Genomic DNA, 23,625 nt, shown 5'->3' with positions numbered 1-23,625 from the left:
TGGGAACTCAAGAAAAACTTGTTGAGCAGGAGAAGGAGTTGGTAATGCCGTGGGTGAGAGATGAAAGCGAAAACCTAAGGTTTAGGGTTGAGGCAGAACTCCCTCCTTTTAACGGTGTAGGACGGATGGGCAAAGCGGACAGCCACGATCTGGCTTGACATTCACACCCCAGGGCAGATCAGAGAAGGCAGAGTGGCCAGGAGTCACAGAGCAGAAACATTTCGGCTCCAGTTGGGGTGTGCAGGATATAAAATGTATGAAACACTCTTTCCCTTAGAGTCTACTTTGTCTGGCATTGGTATAGCTATGCCAACTTTTTTTTGATTAGTATTTGCATGGTATAATTAATCTTCTTACCTACAATCTTAGGATGTTTCTCTTGTTGACACCCTCTAGTTTCAACGTCCTTGTGGACGTTGACTATCAGCCTTCTGAGGGTCAGTGAGTTCTGGGAGGGCAGGGGCTGTCTTCTTTGCTTTGGACCCACCCCACCCTCCCATAGCTTCTCACCCAGTGCAGTTGCTTCATAGTCTACCAAAGTGGGGTTGTCTCCCATCTCTCAACAAGGTAAGAATTTCACTCTTAATGAACAGTGAAGCAGAAGTCACAGGACACCAAGACACAGAGATGGGTCACATCTTCCACTTTTCCTTTACTGCATAAAAATCACAATGCCAGGTATCACCTGCTCAGCTTCCAGCCTCTGCCTCCTTGTGCTTTTCTTCACCTACCATTCACAGCTGTCCTGAGAGGGGAAATTTCCTGTCCCTTTTTATCATTTCACTCAGGACAGAAATGAAAGACCTATGATGACACTGAATTAGTGTTCTCTTACCTTATTTGAAACATTGATGAACCACCTTCTTCCCAATTTTGCATAGAAATATAAATGTCAAGTGTAATTTTCAAGCAGGAGTTGTTGTTGACAATTTAAACACTGTGTAATTATAAGAAAGAACACTTCAACGAAGGACACTGACACAGTACTCAAGTCTTCCCTCTAGCTGCAAATAGACCAGAAGCACGTGGGCCTTGGTGTAGCTCACAAAGGAAACTTGTTATATGGTAGCATCTCATGGTCTTTCTAGGGGAGAGACTCATTGACATCTTCCAATGGACTTCAATAAAGCTTGGCACATAGTAGGTGCCAGGGGATGCCTTGGAATGAATGAAGGATGATTGCTTCTCCTCAGGGGCCTAATCTTCCCATTTCTCTTGATTACAACAGGTCCGTTGACTGGATGGATGGACCATACACTCTGTAAGGTCATTAGCGGCACCCAATGTAAGGAAGAGCAAATCTCCCATCCCCTTCCAAGCTCCTCACCCATTAACACACAACTCTCTACACTAGGAACATTCAAAACATCCCATCAGCCTGACATAAATGGCTCTGAAGCCATGTAGCTTATCTATGAAATCCTGACTTTAGGAAGAACAAGTGAACATTCATCTAGGATGAAAAAAAATAGTTTTCTTTGACCTCCCACTTCCTTTGGCCTCTCGCCTTCTTTCAATGAGAGATGATGCTTGTTTAGGTCTTTCCTCGTGGCTAAGCCAGAGCTTTGACTGAGTCATTGGAATAGCCTCAGCCAGCTGTGGGAGAAGCTATCTGGAACTTCTAAACCAAGCCACTGTCATCATCAAGGTGGATGGCAAATCAATTTCATCCTTTGCACTAGTTCCCATCAACTGGTAGTGGCCACATGGAGCACAGTTCTGGAGAAGCCAACTGAGGCCTTATCTAAGGCATGGTGGAAGAGAATTTCTGATTGCTCATCAATCCCTACCTTGGTTATTATTATGAAAAAGTCACCCAAAACTTGGAAATAAGGCACAACGACATCTGTGATCTTTCTAGTATCAGGCCAGAGCATTGTCTAAAAGCCCTCTAAGAACCACCTGACCCTCCAAGGAAATGTGAACTTACGTATTGACCAGGGACCCAGCTCTGCAAGGGTAGATAGTAACTTGGAAAAAACTTGGAGGGTGCAAATTACAATATTTTTATGCAGTAGAGATGCAGATGATTTCTGATCAGCAGAGAATATAGACCCAAACAGTATGAACATATTGTTTGTAGAACCTTAACCAGTCTTGCAGTTTTGTACTGCATTTAGCAATCTAATTCTAGCATCCTTCTATTATTTTAAGAGCGCTATATTTTATATATCATTTCTCATATCCTCTCTGAAGCCAGCTCTGCCATCCCACTGGTTCTCTCATTATGAGTTAAATAAAACTTTGGTGCATGCTCACTCTGCATTTGTTTGAGATTTTAATATTTTCTGAAACTTATTCCTTGACAGTATGGAAGGAGGAGGGAGGAGGCATGGAAGTTGTGAGCTTTTTGTTTGTGGCCTGGAGTCCAGAGGAAGAGAGGGCTTTGAGGATGTTGCCTACACAGGCTTCTGTTCTGCAGTTCATCCCAGGCTCTCCATCTGCCAGGGACCCAGCTCTGTAGGTAGAGACACACATATGTGTATTCAGTTGCCTGTTTGGGTCACCCAGTTATCTAGTGATGAGAGAGATCATGTTGCCTTTCAATATTAGAGGAGATTTTGGAGACCTAATGAGACCCCATCAACCTTATGCAAGGAAATGATGTGTCACCTCAAGCCCAGCTCAAAGAAGTGAGCTTGAATAAAACTTCATTTGGTCCAAAGCCTTCTCCACATCACAACATCTTTCCTAATGCTCTCATGTTCCAGCTTCCCTCCCATCAGTACCACAGCCCCCTATAATTAGCAATATGGAGTAATAATGACTAATGCTTATTGTATGCATAATATTTACCAGGTAAATTCTAAGTACTTAATATAACTTAAGTCATTTAATATTATAACCACTCTATAAGTTAGGCACCATTAATTATCATCCTCTCCATTTACAGATGAAGGTACTGGAGCACTAGAAAAATCAAGTAACTTCCCCCCAAGATCTCATAGCTCATCAGTGGCAGAACTGAGATTTGAACCTTGGAAGAATTTATGCTATAACCACTTCACAATAGGCTCCTTTCACAAATTAGAAGTTGCACAAATTCAACTTAAAAAGCTCAACTCTTGGGATGATGAAAAAGTTCCAGAGATGGATAGTGGTTATAGTTGCATAGCATTGTGAATGTACTTTTTACGCCACTGCATTACATACTTAAAAGTGGTTAAAATGATAAATTCGCATGGTATGTATATTTTACCACAATTTTTAAAGAACTCAGTTCTACTACATACTAGCTGTGTGACTTTGGGCAAATTAACCTTCTAAGCCTGATTTCTTATCTAAACAGGGAGATGATAACAGTACGTGCGTCGTGGGGTTGCTGTAAGGATCGAATTGGTTAATTCAAGTAAATTGCTCAGCAGAGTTCCTGGCACGTAGGAGGACAGAAATGATTGTTAGCGTAACAAATAAATAAATAAATAAAGGCAGTAAAGATTCTTATCAGGAAGAACAGGAGGTGTGAACTTCATTGTTTGTCCATGAAAGACTACCTTGTACTCTTGTGGGAGGAAGAAGCATTAGCCAATCATCAGCCGTCCCACCATCCAGCCTCAACCTAGAAAGGACACACCAAGGTAACCTCATCTCCACAGCAAATGTGCTCAGATACAAAGAAGAAAAAACCAACTACTATTATCCTATGTTTGGGGGCCCTTATTAACTGCTAGGCACCAGCTAAACCCTTTGCATTATCATCCTATTATCATGGTAACTGTATGAAATCAGCATTATCACCTGCATTAGAGGAAAAAGAAGAAAATCCCTAAGATGCAGAGAAGTTAAACAGCTTGCTTAAGGTCACCCAGCTGCTGAACAACAGACCCAAGATTCGAAACCAAGTCTACGCATCTTAGTCAGTTCTGACTGTTATAATAACAAATCACCATGCATGAAATGGCTTCAACAACAAACATTTATTTCTCACAGTTCTGGAGTGTGGCAAGTCCAAGATCAATGTGCCAGCAGATATGGTGTCTGGAGAAGACCCACTTCCTGGTTTTCAGATGGCCATCTTCTTGTGGCAGAGAGAGAGAAAAGCAAGCTCTCTCCTTTCTCTTCTTCTAAGGGCACTAATCCCATCATGAGGGCTCTACCCTCATGAACTAATTACCTCCCAAAAGTTCCACTCCTAATACCGTCACATTGTGGGGTAGGTTTTCAACATATGAATTTGGAGGGCATGCATTCAGTTCATGACACTCTCTAAAAATAATTCCAAAATACCCATATTATACCACCATGCTGCTTTGCTACCAAGAGTGTGACATGTTTGGAGCAATATTAACCAGAATTCAAAACACAAAACAAGATGAATCACTGTGCAGGAGGAGGAGAGAGTTCTCCTTTGACCTTAAAATGGGAGAGACTAGCAGAGTCTCCCCAGTTCTTCTTATAAGCTTGCCTGGAAAAGTGTTCTCTCAAACACCAGTCTCCCTTTCCTCTCCCAACATGCCCAGGTCAAATCTTAGTCTCACCCCTTACATTATAGCCTGAAGCCTTCCGTCGAGGGGAGGCCACCTAATGACTTGGGATTATGAAGTTGTTTCTCAGTAGAAACCAAACAAGAAGAGATGGGAATCCAGGGCCTGCCTGGGTCCCCATGCGACTGCGTCCCTGCAGGTGAGACAGAGTCCTAGACAGAGCGAGAGGAGGAGCGGGCTTTTGGGATGGTACACAAGGAGAAATGCACACTCTGTCCCTCTTTGGAGAGGGTGCATCCTTCTTGGAGCCATTCACCCTGAGGACCCATGAAAATATGGGACTGTGTTTTGGGAGTGGGCCTTTGAAAACACTGTGGCGATGAGGAGGAGGAAGAGGAGGAGATAATTAAAATACTTGTGGCTGTAAGCAATGGAAACTGAGTTCTGACTCTTTGAACAAAATGGGAGTTGTTTATATATATATATGAGATTCACTTAATCAAGGCAAGTCTGGAAGACTAGGTTTGAAAAATAGAATTGATGGGACCAAGTGCCTCCAAAGGGTCAAGAAACAGGAAACGCAACGACTGTCATTTGTGGGAGACTGCCATCATCACTCTTCATATCCCTCAATCGACATTCCGTATCCTAGGAAGGTCATACATTTGTTCACGATGCCCAAGTCCTAAAGGTTAAGATTCTGGGAGAGGCAGGCTTTAGATCTCTGGCTTCCATAGTTGGAGGAAAAGCATTGCTTTCCACCAAGATCTCACACCTGGGGAATGACTTCCAAATAGGAAGGTAAGTGGATGCTGAACCACACAACGTCCCCCTTACCCCCACTCCTGCCAGAAAATTCCAGTCATTGCAATAGCAATGACATGTATTAATATCAGTAGCCCTTTTAGGATTTTTTCCAGTCCCAGTTTGCTTGAATACCATGAATATTCAAGATGAAAATGTAACTCTTGTGTTCATCAATGAAAATGTCTTGCACAAACATTTGTCTTACCTAAAAATCATACCCAGTCTAAAAAATAGCATGTTTCCAGTTAAGACCTTCTCTATATGGAATTAGTTCATCTTGGATAGTTAGGAGAGAGAGCACAGGACAAAGTCAAAGAAAGAGGTTACATGATATCCAGTGGTGAATCATTACCTATTATCAAAATAGGAGGAAGAACAGAAAGTAGAGCTAAACAAAATTATCTCTCTGGTAAAATTCCCAGGGCAATTACCTGGTGGCCAGAACACTCTCACGTGGATGGAATAACCTGAGAAGAACCAATAATTTAGAACAAAAGTTTTGAGTTTCTTTGTTGATCTTCCTGCTTCCCATGGTAAGCTGGGATTCTCACTTTCGTCATCTTCATGTTTTGCAATATGGTAAATAAGTTTTGTGATGATCCAGGACAGTGTGTCTTACCACACTAGACGCACTGTACCTACCACTGTTCTTCTTGCCAAGTGTGATTTCAATAGTCTAGAATTGCCAGTGATCAGCTGAAATCTTTGATTTCCACCATGGGCCTCAGCAAGGATTTTGTGTCGCCTTTCTCCAGAGGGACCATGCTCGCAGACTTTGGGGATAAAACCCCAAAGGAAATTTTAACAGAAAAATTGCTTTTCTATGGAAGAGGGCCACTAAACAGTAATATCACCCACCCTAACCTCCTTTATTTTTTTCTTTAGTCTCGTCTTTCTTCCTCTCCTAGGATATTGTGGCATTGCCTATTTTCTCCATCAAGCATTATTTTACTTCTCATTCTTCACTGAATCCTTCCCTAGAGTGTGTATTTGTCAGAAATTAATTCTGTTGCAAAAGATAGAAACCCAACTCAAAATAGTTTAAAGGAAATGTATCTGCTCACATAATTTGGAAATCAGTCCAAACAGTAGATCAGCAGGTATAGCTAGATCAAGGGACTCAAACTATGTCATCAAACTTTGGTTTTTCCTCATCATTCTGGCCCACTTTCCTCTATCCTGGCTTCATTCTCTACCAGGCTCTCCTCTTTGTGAGCTCTAGAGGCTTCAGTTTAACATGGACATTACAGTGGAAAAGGATACCCTTTTTCTCCCAGAGCCCATTAGCAATCCTCCCACCATCGGGAGCCGTGACTGGTTCTTCCTGGGTCATGTGCCCCCTTGCCCCGAACAAGTCACTGGAGCCAAGGGTATGAGTTGATTGGCCAGCCTGAGTCACATGCCCACCCCTATGATGGGGATGAAGAGTCCATTGAATGACAGTCTCACTAAAATCCTCCCCCAAAGGAATGCTGGGCAGGCAAGAGTAAGCAACTTCAGACTACAAACATATCTTCAACCTTTACATTAGTTCCCAAACTCTCTCCCTTCCTTTTGCTTCTTATTTCTTGCTGTGGAATTCTGAGTTGGGTATTAAGCTGAGACTCTGAAACACCCACCTGGTCCTGCCATGGACACCACTACACCTGAGATCCCAGAGGGAAATATTGGCTTAGAAGATAAATCAGTAGAGAAACGTTATTTGGAGCCACTCCAGAGCAGGTGTTCAGGGGTCCTAAGTCCCTGAGTGGACGACTATGTGTGAGTTGGCCTGGGAAATTTTACTGGGCAGGAGATACCAGCACCTCGTCAGAGCTGTTTGCATGGAATTACTCTTCCTCAGAATTACACCATCCAGAATGGCATTGCAAAACATGGTCTTTATCACCAGTATAATGAAACTGATGGAATTTAATGTTCCATTCAATAGTATAGTAAAGTTTATTTGTAGGCCTTTATCAGCTCCCTATGCAATAAAAGAAGTCATATTTTCCCTGGATGCTTTTTTCTAATTCCTTCCTCTTATCCTGGGTTGTGAGGATGGCCCACTTGCCTCTGCCAGCATTGGGAAAATACAGAAAGGGAAGAGATAAAGGGGAGTGGGTGAGGGTTTGCATGGAATTTGCATGTGATGCTGTGTGGCCAGGTATTAAATGTACCTTGTATCCTGCCCTTGAGCAGAAAGCAGGACTGGGGAAGATAAAATACTTTTTGCCAGGAGTCCTGTTGTTGAATTACCTGTTCATCATGCCTTCCGCCAAGAATACGAAGAATTGTGGATATATTGGGGGCTTCCCTCTGCCATTAGCTCTTACTGGTTTCTTACAGTAAACCAGGGACATCATTTACTGTGCAGACATGGTCAGGGCCTGGATTTCATATGTAATACTTGTCTCTTGTTTTCTGAGAACCTATAGGTATTGTGCTAAAACTGAAATATATTTTAATGCTTATTAATACTCTCAGGTAACTTAGTCTCTTCTGGTTTAAAACAGGGGCTTCCAGGTGAATATGCAGTGGAATTCAAGATCCCCTCCCCTGCCATCTCTTCTTCTTTTCCTTGCCCTAATCCTAAGAATCTGGGTTCGTAGGAGCAGGTGTATTTTCCTGGCACCAGGGAAGCAGCGTTGTTTCATCTTCACTGGCCTCTGGTTGGAGTTCTTATCCTCGCTTTAGCCCCTAGCTCAAGTGGCCTCTCATACAGTATTCCCCTGAACCACCCCACAGGTGTGCTGGGTCTTCATTCTGGAGCCCTTCACTACTCTCTCCAGGAGACTCAGCAACTATTCCAGACCCCCCACTCCCACCAAAACCCAGGGGAGTCATGGCCGGAGTGCTGGTGAGAGGTGGTCAGTCTTTCTCCAACCAGATAGGCCACACTGTGGTTTCTTGCCCTCTGAGGTAACCCCAAGGTAGTGTGGAAGCACTCCTATGGGAAACCAGCTAGAAGCTTCTCTGATCCAGGATTCTCAGACCCACCTGGGTCTGTATTCAGCACCTTCTCCCCATGCCTCACAGTGATTTCAACCCCTGGGAGGCTACGGAACAGAAAGTAGACCCTGTTTGATGTCTCCAGCTCTCTCCCACTGTCCTCAAAGAGATTCCCTCTCCTTCTGTGACCTGACCACAAATCCCGCAGCCTGCTTACTATGTGGCTTAGAGCAGTGATTCTCAAACTCGGGTGTGCATCTCCTGGAGGGCTCATTACAACACAAGTTGCTGGGCCCACCCCCAGAATTTCTGACTTAGTAGGTATGGTTGGTAGAATAATGGTCTGATGTATGGCTAATGATAATGGCACAAGAATTCTTGGGGCCTGTGAATATGTGACCCTCACATGGCAAAAGGGACTTTGCAGACATGATTAAGTGAAGGACCTTGAGATGGGAGATGATCCTGGATTATCTGTGTGGGTCCAATGTCATCACAAGTTCCTTAAAAGAGTGAGTCAGGAGGGTAAGAGTCAAAGGAGATGAGATGAAGGAGGCAGAGGTCAGAGTGATGCAGCCACAAGCAAAGAAATACAGAAGACTTTTGGAAGCTGGAAAAGGCAGGAAATGAATTCTCCCCTAGAGCCTCCAGAAGGAACACAGCTCTGCTGACAACTTTACCCTTGTATGACCCGTTTCAGAATTCTGACCTCCAGAAGTGTAAAATAATAAATGTCTGTTGTCTTAAGCTGCTAAGTTTTTTTGTGATTTGTTACAGCAGCCATAGGAACCTAAAGTACCATTGGGTTGGCTCCTGAGAACCTGCATTTCTAATAGGTTCTCTGGAAATTAATAAAGAGAAACCTCATTTTAAATGGAGTCAGGAGGCCAGAAGGGGGTGCTCTCATGCCCGACCACTAGAGGAATTGCAGACCCATCAGAAAGAGAGGTACTTTGCATCTCCAATAGGAAGAAGGTTACTACTTTACTACCCAGCAGGAGGAAGAACTCCTTGCTGGGCAACGTACGAGCCAATGAGAGACTGTCACAGCTCAGCCAATGAAAAGCCACTACACTTGGAACGCCCAGTTTCCTCCAATGGACTCTTTGTTTATAACAGCTCCTCCCAACTCCCCCTTCTCCTCTATAAAAGAAAAGACCTCTCTGTTCTCTAGACTTGCCTGTGGTTTGCCATAGATTGCCTGTCCCAAGTTGCAATGCTTTGCTGTTTCGAATAAACTCATTTTGCTGGTAAAATAATAACTGTTTTATTATTTTAGGTCAACTGTTCTCAGGTGATGCTGATGCTGCAGGTCCAGGGACCACAGTCTGAGAACCACTGGCTTAGAGTGAAACACACAATCCTCAGTCCTCCAAACCTTGGACAGCAGGTTGTATAAAAACTTTGTTCTCTCAACATCCAAATCATGCAAATGGAAGCCTTGGGCTTCATAACTCTTATCCCCAAAAAGTGCCTATTTTGGAAATCAGTACTTAACACTTGATTTTTTTTCTTCTTTTTTTTTTTCTGTTCTACCCTAAAACAATGCTGTAGAACCACTGGACAGTTAGCATGACCAGCCATTAAAAATGTATCATATTAGTATTTTATAACTATTTATCTCACTATATCTTTTTTTATTATTTTCTTTGGGGTGAAATCACAGAGCATTGTCAGTTTATCTACTCTCCCCAAACCTCCATGGGGTTGGAAAATAGAAAACCTGCACATTCTAGAAAGGAAATGGGACAAAGGGAGGTTTGCAATGAGCAAGATATCTGGACCTCTGCTTCCCTCATGTCAAGCTGGGTTTTTTCTGGTTACTTTCATGCCCCCTCTGTTCACCAGCTCCTCCCCTTTTGCCTCTACCAGGTGAACTTGGCTACACCTCCCTTAGTATCTGACGTTGCTCCTTTCAGCTGGCCTTCTCCAAGCGATAATGCTGCCTTTTCCATCCTGGATGCTCAGATGGAGGCCACAGGGATGGTTACTATGGACACCAAACCCAGCCAGTCACATGCCCCATGTCTGCCAAAAGACCTCAGGGGCGCTGCTTGAGACGGGAGACCTCATCTTATTATCCCCAGGGCTCCTGGTAGAGGAAGGGAGAAGAGGGGCATGGAGCGCTGATTACATACAATGAATCCAATACCTTGGAAGCAGTAGTTACAGTAGGCTATCAATGCACAGTGAGAAAGACTCGATTTGACTGTGGTCCTTACCATTTCCTCCTCCTTTTCTCCCTTTCCTCTCTCTTTTCCCTCTTCATCTCTCTTTCTCTTCTGTCTCTCCTGGCAGGCAGTGTAGTCCAACCTGGATTTCAATTCTAGCTCTACCTTTTGTTAGCTGTGTGACAATGAACTAGGAACTTAACTTCTCTGATCCTTAATTCCCTTACCTATGAAGTAGGGGTGAAGTTTCCTACCTCCATTCTCAAATGAGAACTAGATGAGAGAATATCTGAAATGTATTCAGTGTAAACACCCAATTAATGCTCTCCATGGTGATCATTTCCACCCTGCAGTAAGTCCTACTGAAACCTCACAACCCAGACTGAGACTCAAACCCACCGTCTTTTAACTGAAATCGCACACCTGGTGTCATGACTTAATGAAGCTCAGGTTCTTTATGTCTCATCACAGAAGGAATTCAGTGAGAGACAAAGTGATAGGTAAGAAGTAGATTTACTGAGAGAGATACACACCCCATAGACAGAATTTGGTCCATCTCAAAAGGCTTGAGAGCACCCCAAGATATGGGGTGGTTAGTTTTTATGGGCTGGGTGATTTCATAGGCTCACGAGTGGGAGGATTATTCCAACTATTTCGGGGAAGGGGTGGGGATTTCCAGGAATTGGGCCACCGCCCACTTTTTGGCTTTTTATGGTCGCCTCAGAACTATTACGGCGCCAGTGGGTGTGTCATTTAGGTAATATATTACAGTGAGCGTATAATGAGGCAGAAGGTCCCCTGGAAGTTGAATCTTCTGCCATCTTGGGCCTAGTCGGTTCTAACCAGTTTCATGTCATATGCTCAATGTCTATGTCATTCTTTTCAAGGTTGTGCCCTGCCCTCTTCCCTGCTGTCTCACTATTCAACCAACAGAGCTCACAGGGGCTGCAAGGTAGGAAACCACAACTTTAACGGGAAGCTCGAGACGCCCTCTCATTCCAAGGCTCTAACAGCTCCCACTGATTTGCCTGCACGGCCTCATTCTTCCAGTCAGGCTTGCTTAACACTCTGGGCGTGCTCTTTCCATGGCTGTGCACTTTTTTGCTAAAATAATCAAATATGCCAGTAGGGCTAAAGGAAACAAAGCAGAGCCACAGATAAGACATCTTCCCCGGGGCATAAAATGCAAAGGGGCTCTTAGCAGAGATGGCATGCTGGACGTCCAGGAGCACTGGGGAGACGTCCATGACAGAGTAGGTTTGCATTAGCATGAGAAAATTGCGTTCCCTAAGGATATAGTCCTGGCCGTAGTCCTCTTGCACGTCAGGGGTGAGGTGGTCCAGGATGTTCTTCTCCAGCTTGTCCCACATGTCACTCGTGCCTGTGATGTCTGAGATGCAAGAAAAAAAGAGAGGCTCAGATGCTGGGAAGGCTAAAACAGGCATGTCCTACCCCTAATTGGGAAGAAGGCCCTTGTGAATTGGCTTCTGTTGGGAAGGACATTCCCAAATGCCTTTTAAAGTATGTGCTTTATAATGGCAATTCTATTCTTTTAAACATACATACAGAACAGTGCACAGATGAATAGGTTTGCACAAACCGAATAGCTCATGTAACCAGCAACCAGACCAAGAAAAGGACAAACCAGCCTTGGCCACCTTCCCAGGAGCCACTGTCAGATGAACAGAGTAGAGTAGCTTTGCCTGACTTTAGACATATGCACACATGGATGCATGTATTGTGTAGTCAGTAGCTTTCCATTCTGTAAATATGCCATAAATTATTTATCTATTATACTATGATGGGTGTTTGGGTTGTTTTCAGTTTGAGGCTCTTACGAATAGTGCTGCCACAAACATTCTAGTGCATATCTTTTCATGACTATTATATACAATATAAAATATAATGTATATAATATATATTATCTATACGATATGTATATACCTACATATATACATACACATAATTTTTAAAAATATAGCAGTAACGCCTGCTTCTGTGTATAAAATTAAATATATAATGTTGGGAGTTCCCTGGTGGCCTAGTGGTTGGGATTCCGGGCTTCCGCTGCCGTGGCCTGGGTTCAATCCCTGGTCAGGGAAGTTCCCGCAAGCCACGCAGCCAAAAAAAAAAAAAAAAAGAAAAGGTTAAAAAAATATGTAATGTTGAGCATCATGCTATCTATTTTTTTTTTAAGTCTTTCTTGAATTTGTTACAGTGTTGCTTCTATTTTATGTTTTTTGTTTTTTGGCCCCAAGGCATGTGGGATCCTAACTCCCTGACCAGGGATCGAACCCATACCCCACCCCTCCCATCCCCACAACCCCGCCCCGGCACTGGAGGCGAAGTCTTAACCACTGGACCACCAGGGAAGTCCCTCATGTTATCTATTTAATAAATATAATTTTAATTTCATTTTAAATAATACATTAAATTTTAATGTATAAATTATATGTGATTAAATATATACCCATATATTTAATATAGAAGTAAATTCTTGCTTATTATATAAAATCTAATAGTATCTATATATTTACTTTAAAATATAGTAGCAATGGCTGCTCATTATATAAATAATGAATAATAAGGAGATGCATATGTTTTTAAAATTAATCTCCTCTGAGGAAACTTACAGTATTGTGTGTCATTCTACACTCCCTCCTTGCTCATACAAACATATAGATATGTTTGGCTTTGGCTTAATTTTATTTTACCAGGAACAAACAAAACACAAAAAGGATCATACTAGACGTATTTTCCAGGAATTTGCTTTTTTGTTTGTCTGTGGGTTTTGATTTTTGTTTGTTTGCTTAGTAATGAATCACAGACCTGCCTCCTGGTCAATGGCTATAGTTTTAAACCAGAGCAGCAGAATTTTCCATTGAGCAGCTTTTAGTCACCATTTCTCTATCAAAGGACTTGCCAGTCGTTCCTAGGTTTCACCATTTCAGGGAAAGCTGCCATCACCAGCTTTGCACAATGTATCCTTTTGTTTTTCGGCATTCACTTCTTTAGGCTACGGTCCCCAAAGGGTGGCTGTCTGGTCAAAAAACACATTCATTTTGAATTTTTTTTTTTTTAAATTAATTATTCTATGGCATTTTTTTTTCCTTTATCTATTTATTTATTTTTGGCTGTGTTGAGTCTTCGTCTCTGTGCGAGGGCTTTCTCTAGTTGCGGCGAGCGGGGGCCACTCTTCATCGCGGTGCGCGGGCCTCTCACTATCGCGGCCTCTCTTGCTGCGGGGCACAGGCTCCAGATGCGCAGGCTCAGTAGTTGTGGCTCACGGGCCTAGCTGCTCCGCGGCACGTGGGATCTTCCCAGACCAGGGCTCGAACCCGTGTGCCCTGCATTGGCAGGCAGATTCTCAACCACTGCGCCACCAGGGAAGCCCCCATTTTGAATTTTAATAGCTAGTACCAGATTACTTTCCAGAAAGGTTGCAGCAACCCACACTCCCTCCTACAAAGTGTGTGATTGCTCAGGGATTGCTTTGGGGAGGAGTCTTTGCTAGCTTGGGTGACTCCTGGATACCAGGACTGCAGAGGAGCCTGGCTATGAAATGTAAGCCAGTGAAATCCAATTATACTCATGGAAATGCAAACGGAGTTTCAACTGCTCATTTCTTTTCATGAAGGCACGACCGTACTTAAGGAAATGATTACCCTGACAGTTACTACTCCAGAGACTTCTGCATCTTAAGAAACATGTTTGCATGAACTATTGTTCCTCCAGCTACTTCTGCCTCAGTCTCTACTCTCACAGGGGGATTCCTTTTCCTCTCCACTTCCTCCCTCTTTAAACACCTCATGGACTTTCTAATCACTCTTGTGCCTACCCTGTCCAAAATCCCCAAAACTCTCTTTATTGGTGACAAAGCCACCACCCTTTTGTCAGTCTTCATCTGCCACTTTTGACACACACTTGCCCATCCCCTGCCACTTTGGGGCTACACACAATAAAACTGGTAAGATGACGTGGATCCAAATCCCATCTCTGCCTCATATCAGCACTGTGGCTTGAGAAATTCCTTAACTTCTCTGAGCCTCGGTTTTCTACCCATAAGATGGGAATATTATGATGCCTACCTCATAGGTGAGGATTAAGTGAGATTGTACACATAAAGTCTTAAAATCCGCAAAGCGTACAATATGCTTGAGCTATTTTTTATTGCAGGGTACCCAAAAAATCTGATATGTCTCCCTGAATGTCTTCAGGAGCTCTCTGTGTCCCTAAAGATTCCTTGTCTCATCCCCCACTTCAAATGTCATTCTCCAAACTTAAGTCCTCAGCTCTCCACCGTCTGGCCTCTTGCCTTTAGAGAGCCCATCAAATGTCAGCTTTAAACTGAGGATATCCTGATATAAAAGAAAGAACCAGGTTCTGCACCTAGGGATCTGGTTTCAAATTCCCCACCATCGTGGTGTCACAGATGTCCATGCTGAGCTATATATTACCCACCCTACTTCAGTGTCCTCACCTGGTGAATGATGTCAATTAAACCTACTCCTCAGGGCTGTGATGCAGATTAAGACATATATGGAAAGGATGGGAGTAAAACTGGAATGATAATTAAGGAAACAATTTGGAAATATCCAATAAAGTTGGAGATAATTAAAATCTATGATCCAGTCATCCCATTCCTGGGTATATATGTCATAGGAAAAATCACACACACATATGCCACAGTAGGTGTGCCAGAAGGTCCACAGCTGAATTGTTCACAGTCGTCCAAAAGTGACCCAAATATCCCATCGATAGTAGAAAAATTGTGGCATATTCACAGAATACTAGCAATGAAAATGAATGAACTACAGCTACACACAATATAAATGAACTGTGAAAACATAATGTTTGGTGAAAGAAGCCAGACGCAAAAAAATACATACACATTGATTCCATTTAAAGGTCAAAAACCAGTAAAGCCAAACTATTGTTTGGGGATGCATGTATGCATGGAACACTGTCAAGAACAGCAAATAAACGAATGTTACAAAAAGTACGACAGGTTACATGTTGCAGGGAGGAGAGGGCTAAAACTGGAGAGGACCATGTGAGGGCTTCTGAGAGGTGGCAATGTTTTATTTTTTTATCTGGATGTTAAGTACATGAATTTTTATAATATTGATAATTTATTAAACTATGTGTGTATATGATATATTTCTCAATTAAAAAAATAAGATCAACAATATCAGGAAAGAATGTACGGAAAATGGCTAGTGCCTGATAAGAACAGCTGCCCAAAATGCTAGCTATGACAATTTCAGTGAGTCCTTGAACCTGTAACTTAACTGCAGGGTTGCTCTCTGGTCCAAAGGGAATCTTGCATCTGTGTGTTGGAAGTTTTCATTGGCTGTGTCACCAAACTCTCAATCCTCCTGCCAGGTTCAAAATCAAATTCATCATTCTCCCCTTCCACTAGCTGTCAGGCAGCTTTTTGTGGTCTGTCTCTCAGGCTGCCATATTCGGCATCATCTTTGACCCCCCCTCCTTCTCCATCAACTCCCCTCAACTCTCCTACCTGCCCAGGGAGTCCCCAGGTTGGAAACCCCTCTCAAGACTTCACCTTCCCTCCATTCCTACTGCCCTGGTCCCGCCTCTCAACCTGAGCGGCCCAGGTCTCTTTCCCTCGGTTTCCTTCCCAGATGAGCCCTTTCTCCGAGTCTTCGTGCTCTTCCTGGACAACTCTGGGAGATCCTGGCTGCTAAATGCTTCAAGACAAAGTTCTGCTTTTCTTTTAGATTTTTATCTGGTGCATTTGGGTTAATATTCAAACCTCTAGGGTTTGTTCTTTAGTGTGTTAGGCATCCCTCCCAGTGCGTGGTCTTTTATTAGATATGCTCTTTTACGTCTTCATTTCGATCACCAATTACATGGTTGATGACCCAGAACTAAGGGCTGAGCCATGGGGGTCGTCTACATCTGCTCAGAGTCCAGAAATTCAGGGAGCGGAGAGGAGAGGATGGCCATCTCCTCCCGGGGTAGAAGGATGTGGGTCATGTCCTTCAGAGGGGAGGAGGTTGTGTTTGAAAAATACATAACATCAAAACTTAATTCCTTGGTGAAAAGAGGCAGGGGAGCAACCGTACATTGCAAAACCTGGCACCTGCCCCTCTATGCTTAGAAGAAGCCCACCCATCCCAACCCCCTTTGGTCCACCACTGAGGGGTTTGGCTTGAACTCTGTCAAAACAAAGAACCTTCAGCATCCCTTCCAGAATGAATATTGCAGGGCTCTTGGGCTCAGACACCTACTTGTTCGGAAGCCTCCGGGCTGGATAACAGAGACTTTAACTCCCCATTTGGATAGCTCTTGTCTCATGACTGCTGAAAACATGGTCAGAGCTGCCTTGGATGAGCTATAGGCTGCCATCTTCTCCATTGGAACCCCTCCTATGGGAATAATGGGAGAAAAAAAAATCAGGTCTGATGTTTTCATTTGTTCATCCACTAAGTATTTAAATGGCACCTACTTCATGCCAGGAACTGGTATCAGTGGTGACTAAGGCAGAGAAAGGAAGACAAAGGCCCTCTGTATGCAGGTGAACGCATATTCTTGGTCACATCATTGTCTGGCTTCCTTTGCTTTTGCTTTCCATGCCTGCTTCATCACAGCTGGTCCAATGGCAAACCAAGTATAAGGCTCAATCTCTCCCAGCTTCTAAGCTAAATGTGATTTAGGTGGGGTAAAGAGCATCTGCCCCAGCCTCTGACCTTCCAGTTTGGCCAACCTACATTCTGAGGTTCTGGATGGACATATCTTTGGGGAAGTGGGGGCAGAGTGGGCACTGTTCTCTCCATTACAGAGCTTGTAGTTGAACAAATTGGGTTTAATACTTGTTGCAACAAGGAGTAACACACGCCATAGGGAACCATGGGGCATCTCTGTAAGAGGGTATGAGCAGTCAGAATGGCTGTCATCAAAAAGTCTATAAATAATAAATGCTGGAGAGAGTGTGGCAAAAAGGGAACCCTATTACACTGTTGATGGGAATATAAATTGGTGCAGCCACTATAGAAAACAGTATGGAGATTACTTTAAAAACTAAAAAAAGAGCTACCATATGATCCAGGTATCCCACTCCTGCATATGTATCCAGAAAAGATGAAAACTCTAATTTGAAAAGATGCATCATACACCCCAATGTTCATAGTAGCACTATTTACAATAGCCAAGACATGGAAACAACCCAAGTGCCCATCAACAGACAGTTGGCTTAAGAAGCTGTGGTATATATATATATATACCATATATATGAAATGGAATAGTACTCAGCCATAAAAAATAATGAAATATTGCCATTTGCAGCAGTATGGATGGACCTGAGACTATTAGTGAAGTAAGTCAAAGACAAAATTATATGATATCACTTATATGTTGGATCTAAAAAATACTACAAATGAATCGTTATACAAAACAGAAACAGACTCACAGACATAGAAAACAAACTTATGGTTATCAAAGGGGAAAGCGGGGGGAGAATAAATTAGAAGTATGGGATTAACAGTTACAAGCTACTATACATAAACTAGATAAGCAACAAGGATTTAGTGTATAGCACAGAGAACTATATTCAATATCTTGTAATAACCTATAGTGAAAAATCTGAAATATATATATGAACTACTTTGCTGTACACCTGAAACTAACACAATATTGTAAATCAACTAAACTTAAAAGAAAAAATTCAGTAGACAAATTAGATGGTAGTTCAAACACAGTTGAGAATTTGTTACCTAAAAGCTAGATCTGAGGAAATCACTAGGAATACAGAGAAAGTGGAAAATAGGAAAGAGAGGTATGGTAGGCAGAATAATGGTCCCTCAAAGATGTCCAGAGATGTCTCTGGAACCTATGAATATGTTAGATTATATGGAAAAAGGGGAACTGAGGTTGCTAATCAACCTTGAGATCATGAGCTTAGCCTGGATTATCCAGGTGGGTCCAATGTAATCACAAGGGTCCTTATAAGTGAAAGAGAGGAGAGAAGGGCATTGGAATGAGAGAGATGGCCTGATGTTGCTGCTTTAAAGACAGAGAAATGGGACCATGAACCAAGAATGCAGGCAGCCTCTAGAACCTAGAAAAGACAAGGAAATGGATTTGCTCGTAGAGCCTCCAGAAGGAATTCAGGCCTGCCAAAACATTGGTTTTAGCCCAGTGAGACTCATTTCAGACTTCTGGCCTGTAGAACTGTAAAATAATAAATTGGGGGTTAAAAAAAAGAGGGTGTGAGAAAGGACTTATTCTAGGAGGGCTAGCTAGGGCTGGGGGCAGACGCTCTTTATTCCACTTGAATCACATTTCTTTTAGAAGCTGAGAGAGATTGAGCCTTAAACTGCGTCTCATTGGACCAGCTGTGAGGGATGAGCTATGGAAGGCAGAAGCAAAGGAAGCCAGAAAAGTGGTGTGACCTTGTTTGGAATAAGGTTCTCTGCAGATGTAATTAAGGTACAAATCTCAAGATGAGACCATCCTGGATTAGGATGGGTCCTAAATCCAATGATGGCTGTCCTTGTAAGAGACAGAGAAAGAGAAGAAACAGAGAAACAAGGGAGCAGACCATGTCAAGATGGAGACAGAGATTTGAGTGATGCTGCCACAAGCCTAGGAATGCCTGGGGCTACAGAAGCTGGGACAGGCAAGGAGGCATTCTCCCTTACAGCCTTCAGAGGGAGGTGGCCCTGCCAGCACTTTGATTTCAGAACTTCTGGCCGCCAGAACTGTGACAGTATAGATTCCTGTTGTTTTAAGCCACTCTAATTTGTTACGGCGGCCCTAAGAAATGAATACGGGTGTGTTCCTGGTGTCCTTTCACTGGAAAACACGAGATTATGAAGGGGTTCAGAGCACCCAGGAGACCTCATGGGGAACCCAGGATGACTGAGCCCATGACATTAAGGGTCCCAGGTTTGGCAAAGATTTCCCCCTTCTTTGGTCAAAGAAGCATCCACTGGCTGAATTGATAAACTGTGATACAGCCGTACAATGGAATACAACTCAGCTGTTAGAAGGAATGAACTTGATACACACAACAGCATGGATGAGTCTCAAAATAATTATGGTGAAAGAAAGAGCCGGACAAAAAAACAGTATGTATTGTATAATTCCATTTATTTATAATTCTAGAAAATTCCAACAAATCTATAGTGATAGAATGGATCAGTGGTTACCTGCTGGGGGGCCAGGGTATATGGGTTAGAATGGGGGACAAGGAAGTCTGGGGAATGAAGGTCATGTTTACTATCTTGATTGTGGTGATGGTTTCCTAGGTACATATCTATGGACCTTGAGGGCATTATGCTAAGTAAAATAAGTCAGACAGAGAAAGACAAATACCGTGGGATCTCCCTTATATGTGGAATCTTAAAAAAAAACACACACAAAAAAAACGCTAACTCATGGATACAGAGAACAGATTGGTGATTACCAGAGGTGAGGGGTGGGGTGCTGGGGAAATGCATGAAGGTGGTCAAAAGGTACAAACTTCCAGTTATAACATAAATACATTCTGGGGATGTAATGTGCAACATACTGACTATAGTTAACAATACTGTGTTGTATATTTGAAAGCTGTTAACAGTAAATTTTTTTTTCATAAATTTATTTATATTTTTTATTTTTGACTGTGTTGGGTCTTCGTTGCTGTGCGTGGGCTTTCTCTAGTTGCAGCGAGCAGGGGCTGCTCTTTATTGTGGTGCATGGGCTTCTCATTGCGGTGCCTTCTCTTGTTGCAGAGCACGGGCTCTAGGCGCATGGGCTTCAGTAGTTGTGGCTCGTGGGCTCTAGAGCGCAGGCTCAGTAGTTGTAGCGCACAGGCTTAGTTGCTCCGCAGCATGTGGGATCTTCCCGGGCCAGGGCTCGAACCCCGTGTCCCCTGCATTGGCAGGCGGATTCTTAACCATTGCACCACCAGGGAAGTCCAAGAGACTAAATCTTAAAAGCTCTTATCCCAAGAAAAAAAATTGTAACTGTGAGGTGATGGATGTTAACTAAGCTTATTGTGGTAATCATTTCGCAACATATACATGTAGCAAATCATGTGGTACACCTGAAACTAAGACAATGTTATATGCCAATTATAGCCCAATCAAACTGGGGGCAGGGAATGTAGGCATTGAAGTAGAGATACCTAGAATAGCTAATGTCAATTATCATCATGATTCTTACATGATTATTAAAGCTTTGGTCTGGGACTTCCCTGGCCGTCCAATGCAGTGGACGCGGGTTTCATTCCTGGTGGGGGAACTAAGATCTCACATGCCGCGCGCGGTGTGGCCAAAATGAAAAAAAAAAAAGCTTTGGTCTGGCTCACATAACTTCCTTTTGGGAAACACTCATCCTTACCTCCCTGTCTTTGTAGGAAGGCTGTCAGTCAACGGTTTGTCCTCATTCAGAGAGGCAGACTGACTGATCATAATATCCTATCCCCTGGACCCGGAGATTGGCTTGGGGCTGGGCACGTGACCTCAGCTGAGCCAGAGTCCTGACCTAGATCGTGGAAGGGAGATGCTTTTATGGTTTATTCCTGGCTACTTAAGTGTGATAATGGTGCAACACCGGCACTCCCAGGGGCCATTTCTGCCCCCACACAGGAGAAGGGAAACAAAGGGAAACAGAGGAGCGAGAAGGGAGCTCAGAAAGCTGGAGGTAGGGGTTGAGGACGGAAACGGGGAGTGGAGGTGGGGGAGAGTTACGATGACTCGGAACTTGGTTCCAAACAGTCGGTGAGCTAATCACCTCCTTCTCCCTTAAGTCTGTCTGAGGTTTGGCCCTGTCACTTAAAAGGAAGAGTTCTGAGGCTTAACTGGTGAAATTTCAGTATAGTATCTGGCATCAAACATTCAACTGTGGTTCCCATCTTGTCACGTATGACCAGCTGATTCTTATTTAAGTGATTTTTAGTTTCACCAAATCTTAAGAGTTCAAAATCCAATTCCTTCCTTTGACTGGGGAGAAGGGCCAAAGAAGTTAAAGCAACTTGTTCAAAGTTTCAACCCAATCTGTGCGGTTAGACTATTCTCATTTCTTCACGGTTTTTAAGGTGAGGTGAGCTTGGCCAGCTGGAAGGGAGGTTAGCAGAGGGCAGCAGTTAAGAGCCAGGTTCTGGAGCCAACACTGCCTGTGTTCAAATCCCAGCTCTGCCATTGATTAGTAAAAGCAGTTAAAGTTAGGAAAACCAGTTTATGTTTATGTGCCTGTTCTTTAATCTGTAAATTAAGAATAATGATAATACATGTATCACAGGGTTGTTATGAAAGTTAAGTGAATTAATATATTAGAACAGTGTTTGGCACAAAATAAGCTCCCTATTAGACCTTCCTATTATTTGCCAAGGCACTGGGATTTTTAAAAGCTCCCCCAGGTGATTCCAATGGGCAGATAGGGTTGTTAAACACTTCTAGAGAACATCTATGATTTTTTTCGATTTATTTCTGTCCTCTGGACATGTAAATATTAATACAGCTTGGGCTCTGGAAAAACTGAGATCTCTGTTTTGGTTGTAGAAGTTGTGATCTCAGAAGTTGGATAGTGACCTGGCAGTGCTGTTTGATCCTTGATCCAAGTCTCACAGATGTGGGGCCTAAGGTATGTTGTGTTTCAAGAGACTGAAATTAAAAGAGACTTTCTAGTGCTATGCTGGAAGAAACGTTTTTTGTTTATATGTTCGGTTTTGCTTGTTTGTTTTTGAGCTCCATATGCCTTGGTCAAAATATATTTCCTTTAAATTATGTTGAGCGAAAGCCGGTTTCAAAAGGTTGCATTACTGTATGATTCCATTTATATAATATTCTTGAAAGAAAATTACAGAGATGGAAACAGATTCGTGGTTGCCAGGAGTTGGGGATGGGGTGAGCATGTGAATGTGGCTATAAAAGGGGTATCTCAGGATCATTATGGTGCTGGAAACATTCTGTATTTGATTGTGTTCATAGTTACAGGAAGCTATACATATGACAAAACTGCACAGACCTATAAACACACACACATAAATGGGTGCAGATATAACTGGTGAAATATGAATAAGTTCTGTGCATGGTACCAATGGCTTTGATATCGTACTGTAGTTATGTAAAATGTTGTCATTAGGGGAGTCTGGATGAAGGGCGAACAGGACTTCCCTGTACATTTCCTTGCAGCTTCCTGTGAGTCTATAATTATTTCCAAATAAAAAGTTTAAAAATGCATACTCCCTTTAAGACACGCTTAGGTGGCTTCCCTGGTGGTGCAGTGGTTAAGAATCCGCCTGCCAACGCAGGGGACATGGGTTCGAGCCCTGGTCCGGGAAGATCCCACGTGCCGCGGAGCAACTAAGCCCGCGCGCCACAACAACTGAGCCTGCACTCTAGAGCCCGTGAGCCACAACTACTGAGCCCGTGAGCCACAACTACTGAGCCCACGCACCTAGAGCCCGTGCTCTGCAACAAGAGAAGCCACCGCAATGAGAAGCCTACACACTGCCACGAAGAGTTGCCCCCGCTCGACGCAACTAGAGAAAGCCCGTGCACAGCAACAAAGACCCAACGCAGCCAAAAATTTAAAAAAAAATTTAAATTTAAATTTAAACAGAAACACGCTTAGGTCAGGAGAACTGCCTAGCTCCCATGTAGGTCTTTGGCCATACCAAGGTCATAAGGTCTCCTAACATTTTGGTAAATAAAACTAAAAAATTAAGTTTATTGAAGTTTGGCATGGGAGGCCCAAAAATCAAGGCCTGGCTAATTTGAAATATTAAAACATAAGAGAAGCGCCCCCTAAGCAAGCTAGAGCTTTTGAAACATTTTCTGCCAAGGCTGCAACTGAATTTAAAGTGACAATATACTTCTTCCTCACTCCATTCCACGCTCACCCCCATCACTGATGGACGTGGCTAATGCAAAGGCAAAACTTTGCCCTTAGAGCAGTACTCACTTAGGAGGTACCAAAACTGAATGCTGGGGTTCCCTCCAATCGACTCTAAGTAGCCAGTGATGGTAACTGGCTCAGAATATGGGGTGACCTTGTTATTCAGCGACTTAATGGAACACCCAGTCAACAATGGGACGTGTTTTAACCAACCACGTACAGACCTGTGGACTCTTTCCATCCTTCATAACTGCAAATCATCTAGCCCTACTCGGTGCAGCTACCATGAAGGCAGCATCCTCCCCCTCTTCTAGAACATACCAGTCCCCCCCACCCAGCTTTTCTGCCTCGGGGAACTACTCAGTGAATCTGTCCCCTGGCAAGAATAAACTCAGCACTCATGTTTCTGATCACTCTGGTGGTCCTTGTCTTTCTGGTGGTCCTTG

The 23,625-nt window shown here is 43.2% G+C and overlaps 2 protein-coding genes across 4 annotated transcripts in view; one reads left to right on the top strand and one right to left on the bottom strand.

Moving 5' to 3' along the window:
* MPHOSPH6 (M-phase phosphoprotein 6) overlaps positions 1-9,622 on the top strand; it is a 38,127-nt gene extending 28,505 nt beyond the window's left edge. The window contains exon 9 of one of the 2 annotated variants that reach the window (XR_009499251.1): positions 9,442-9,622. The gene's annotated coding sequence lies outside the window, so the exon portion shown is untranslated. Of the gene's footprint in view, positions 1-5,653; positions 5,672-9,441 lie in introns of those variants that run through there. The other variant, XR_009499253.1, reaches the window with a different exon arrangement.
* The window catches only part of HSD17B2 (hydroxysteroid 17-beta dehydrogenase 2), a 72,871-nt gene continuing 58,659 nt past the window's right edge, over positions 9,414-23,625 (bottom strand). For both annotated transcript variants that reach the window (XM_059906320.1, XM_059906321.1), the window contains 2 exons: positions 16,588-16,725; positions 9,414-11,723 (listed from right to left, as the gene is read on the bottom strand). In XM_059906320.1, coding sequence (XP_059762303.1) covers positions 11,302-11,723; positions 16,588-16,725 — 560 coding nt within the window. In that variant the 3' untranslated portion in view covers positions 9,414-11,301. The remainder of the gene's footprint in view (positions 11,724-16,587; positions 16,726-23,625) is intronic.

This window comes from Balaenoptera ricei, chromosome 19, assembly GCF_028023285.1.
Source record: "Balaenoptera ricei isolate mBalRic1 chromosome 19, mBalRic1.hap2, whole genome shotgun sequence".
Lineage (NCBI taxonomy): Eukaryota > Metazoa > Chordata > Mammalia > Artiodactyla > Balaenopteridae > Balaenoptera > Balaenoptera ricei.
Note: the sequence above shows the minus strand (reverse complement) of the source record. Positions and strands in the feature narration are given on the sequence as shown.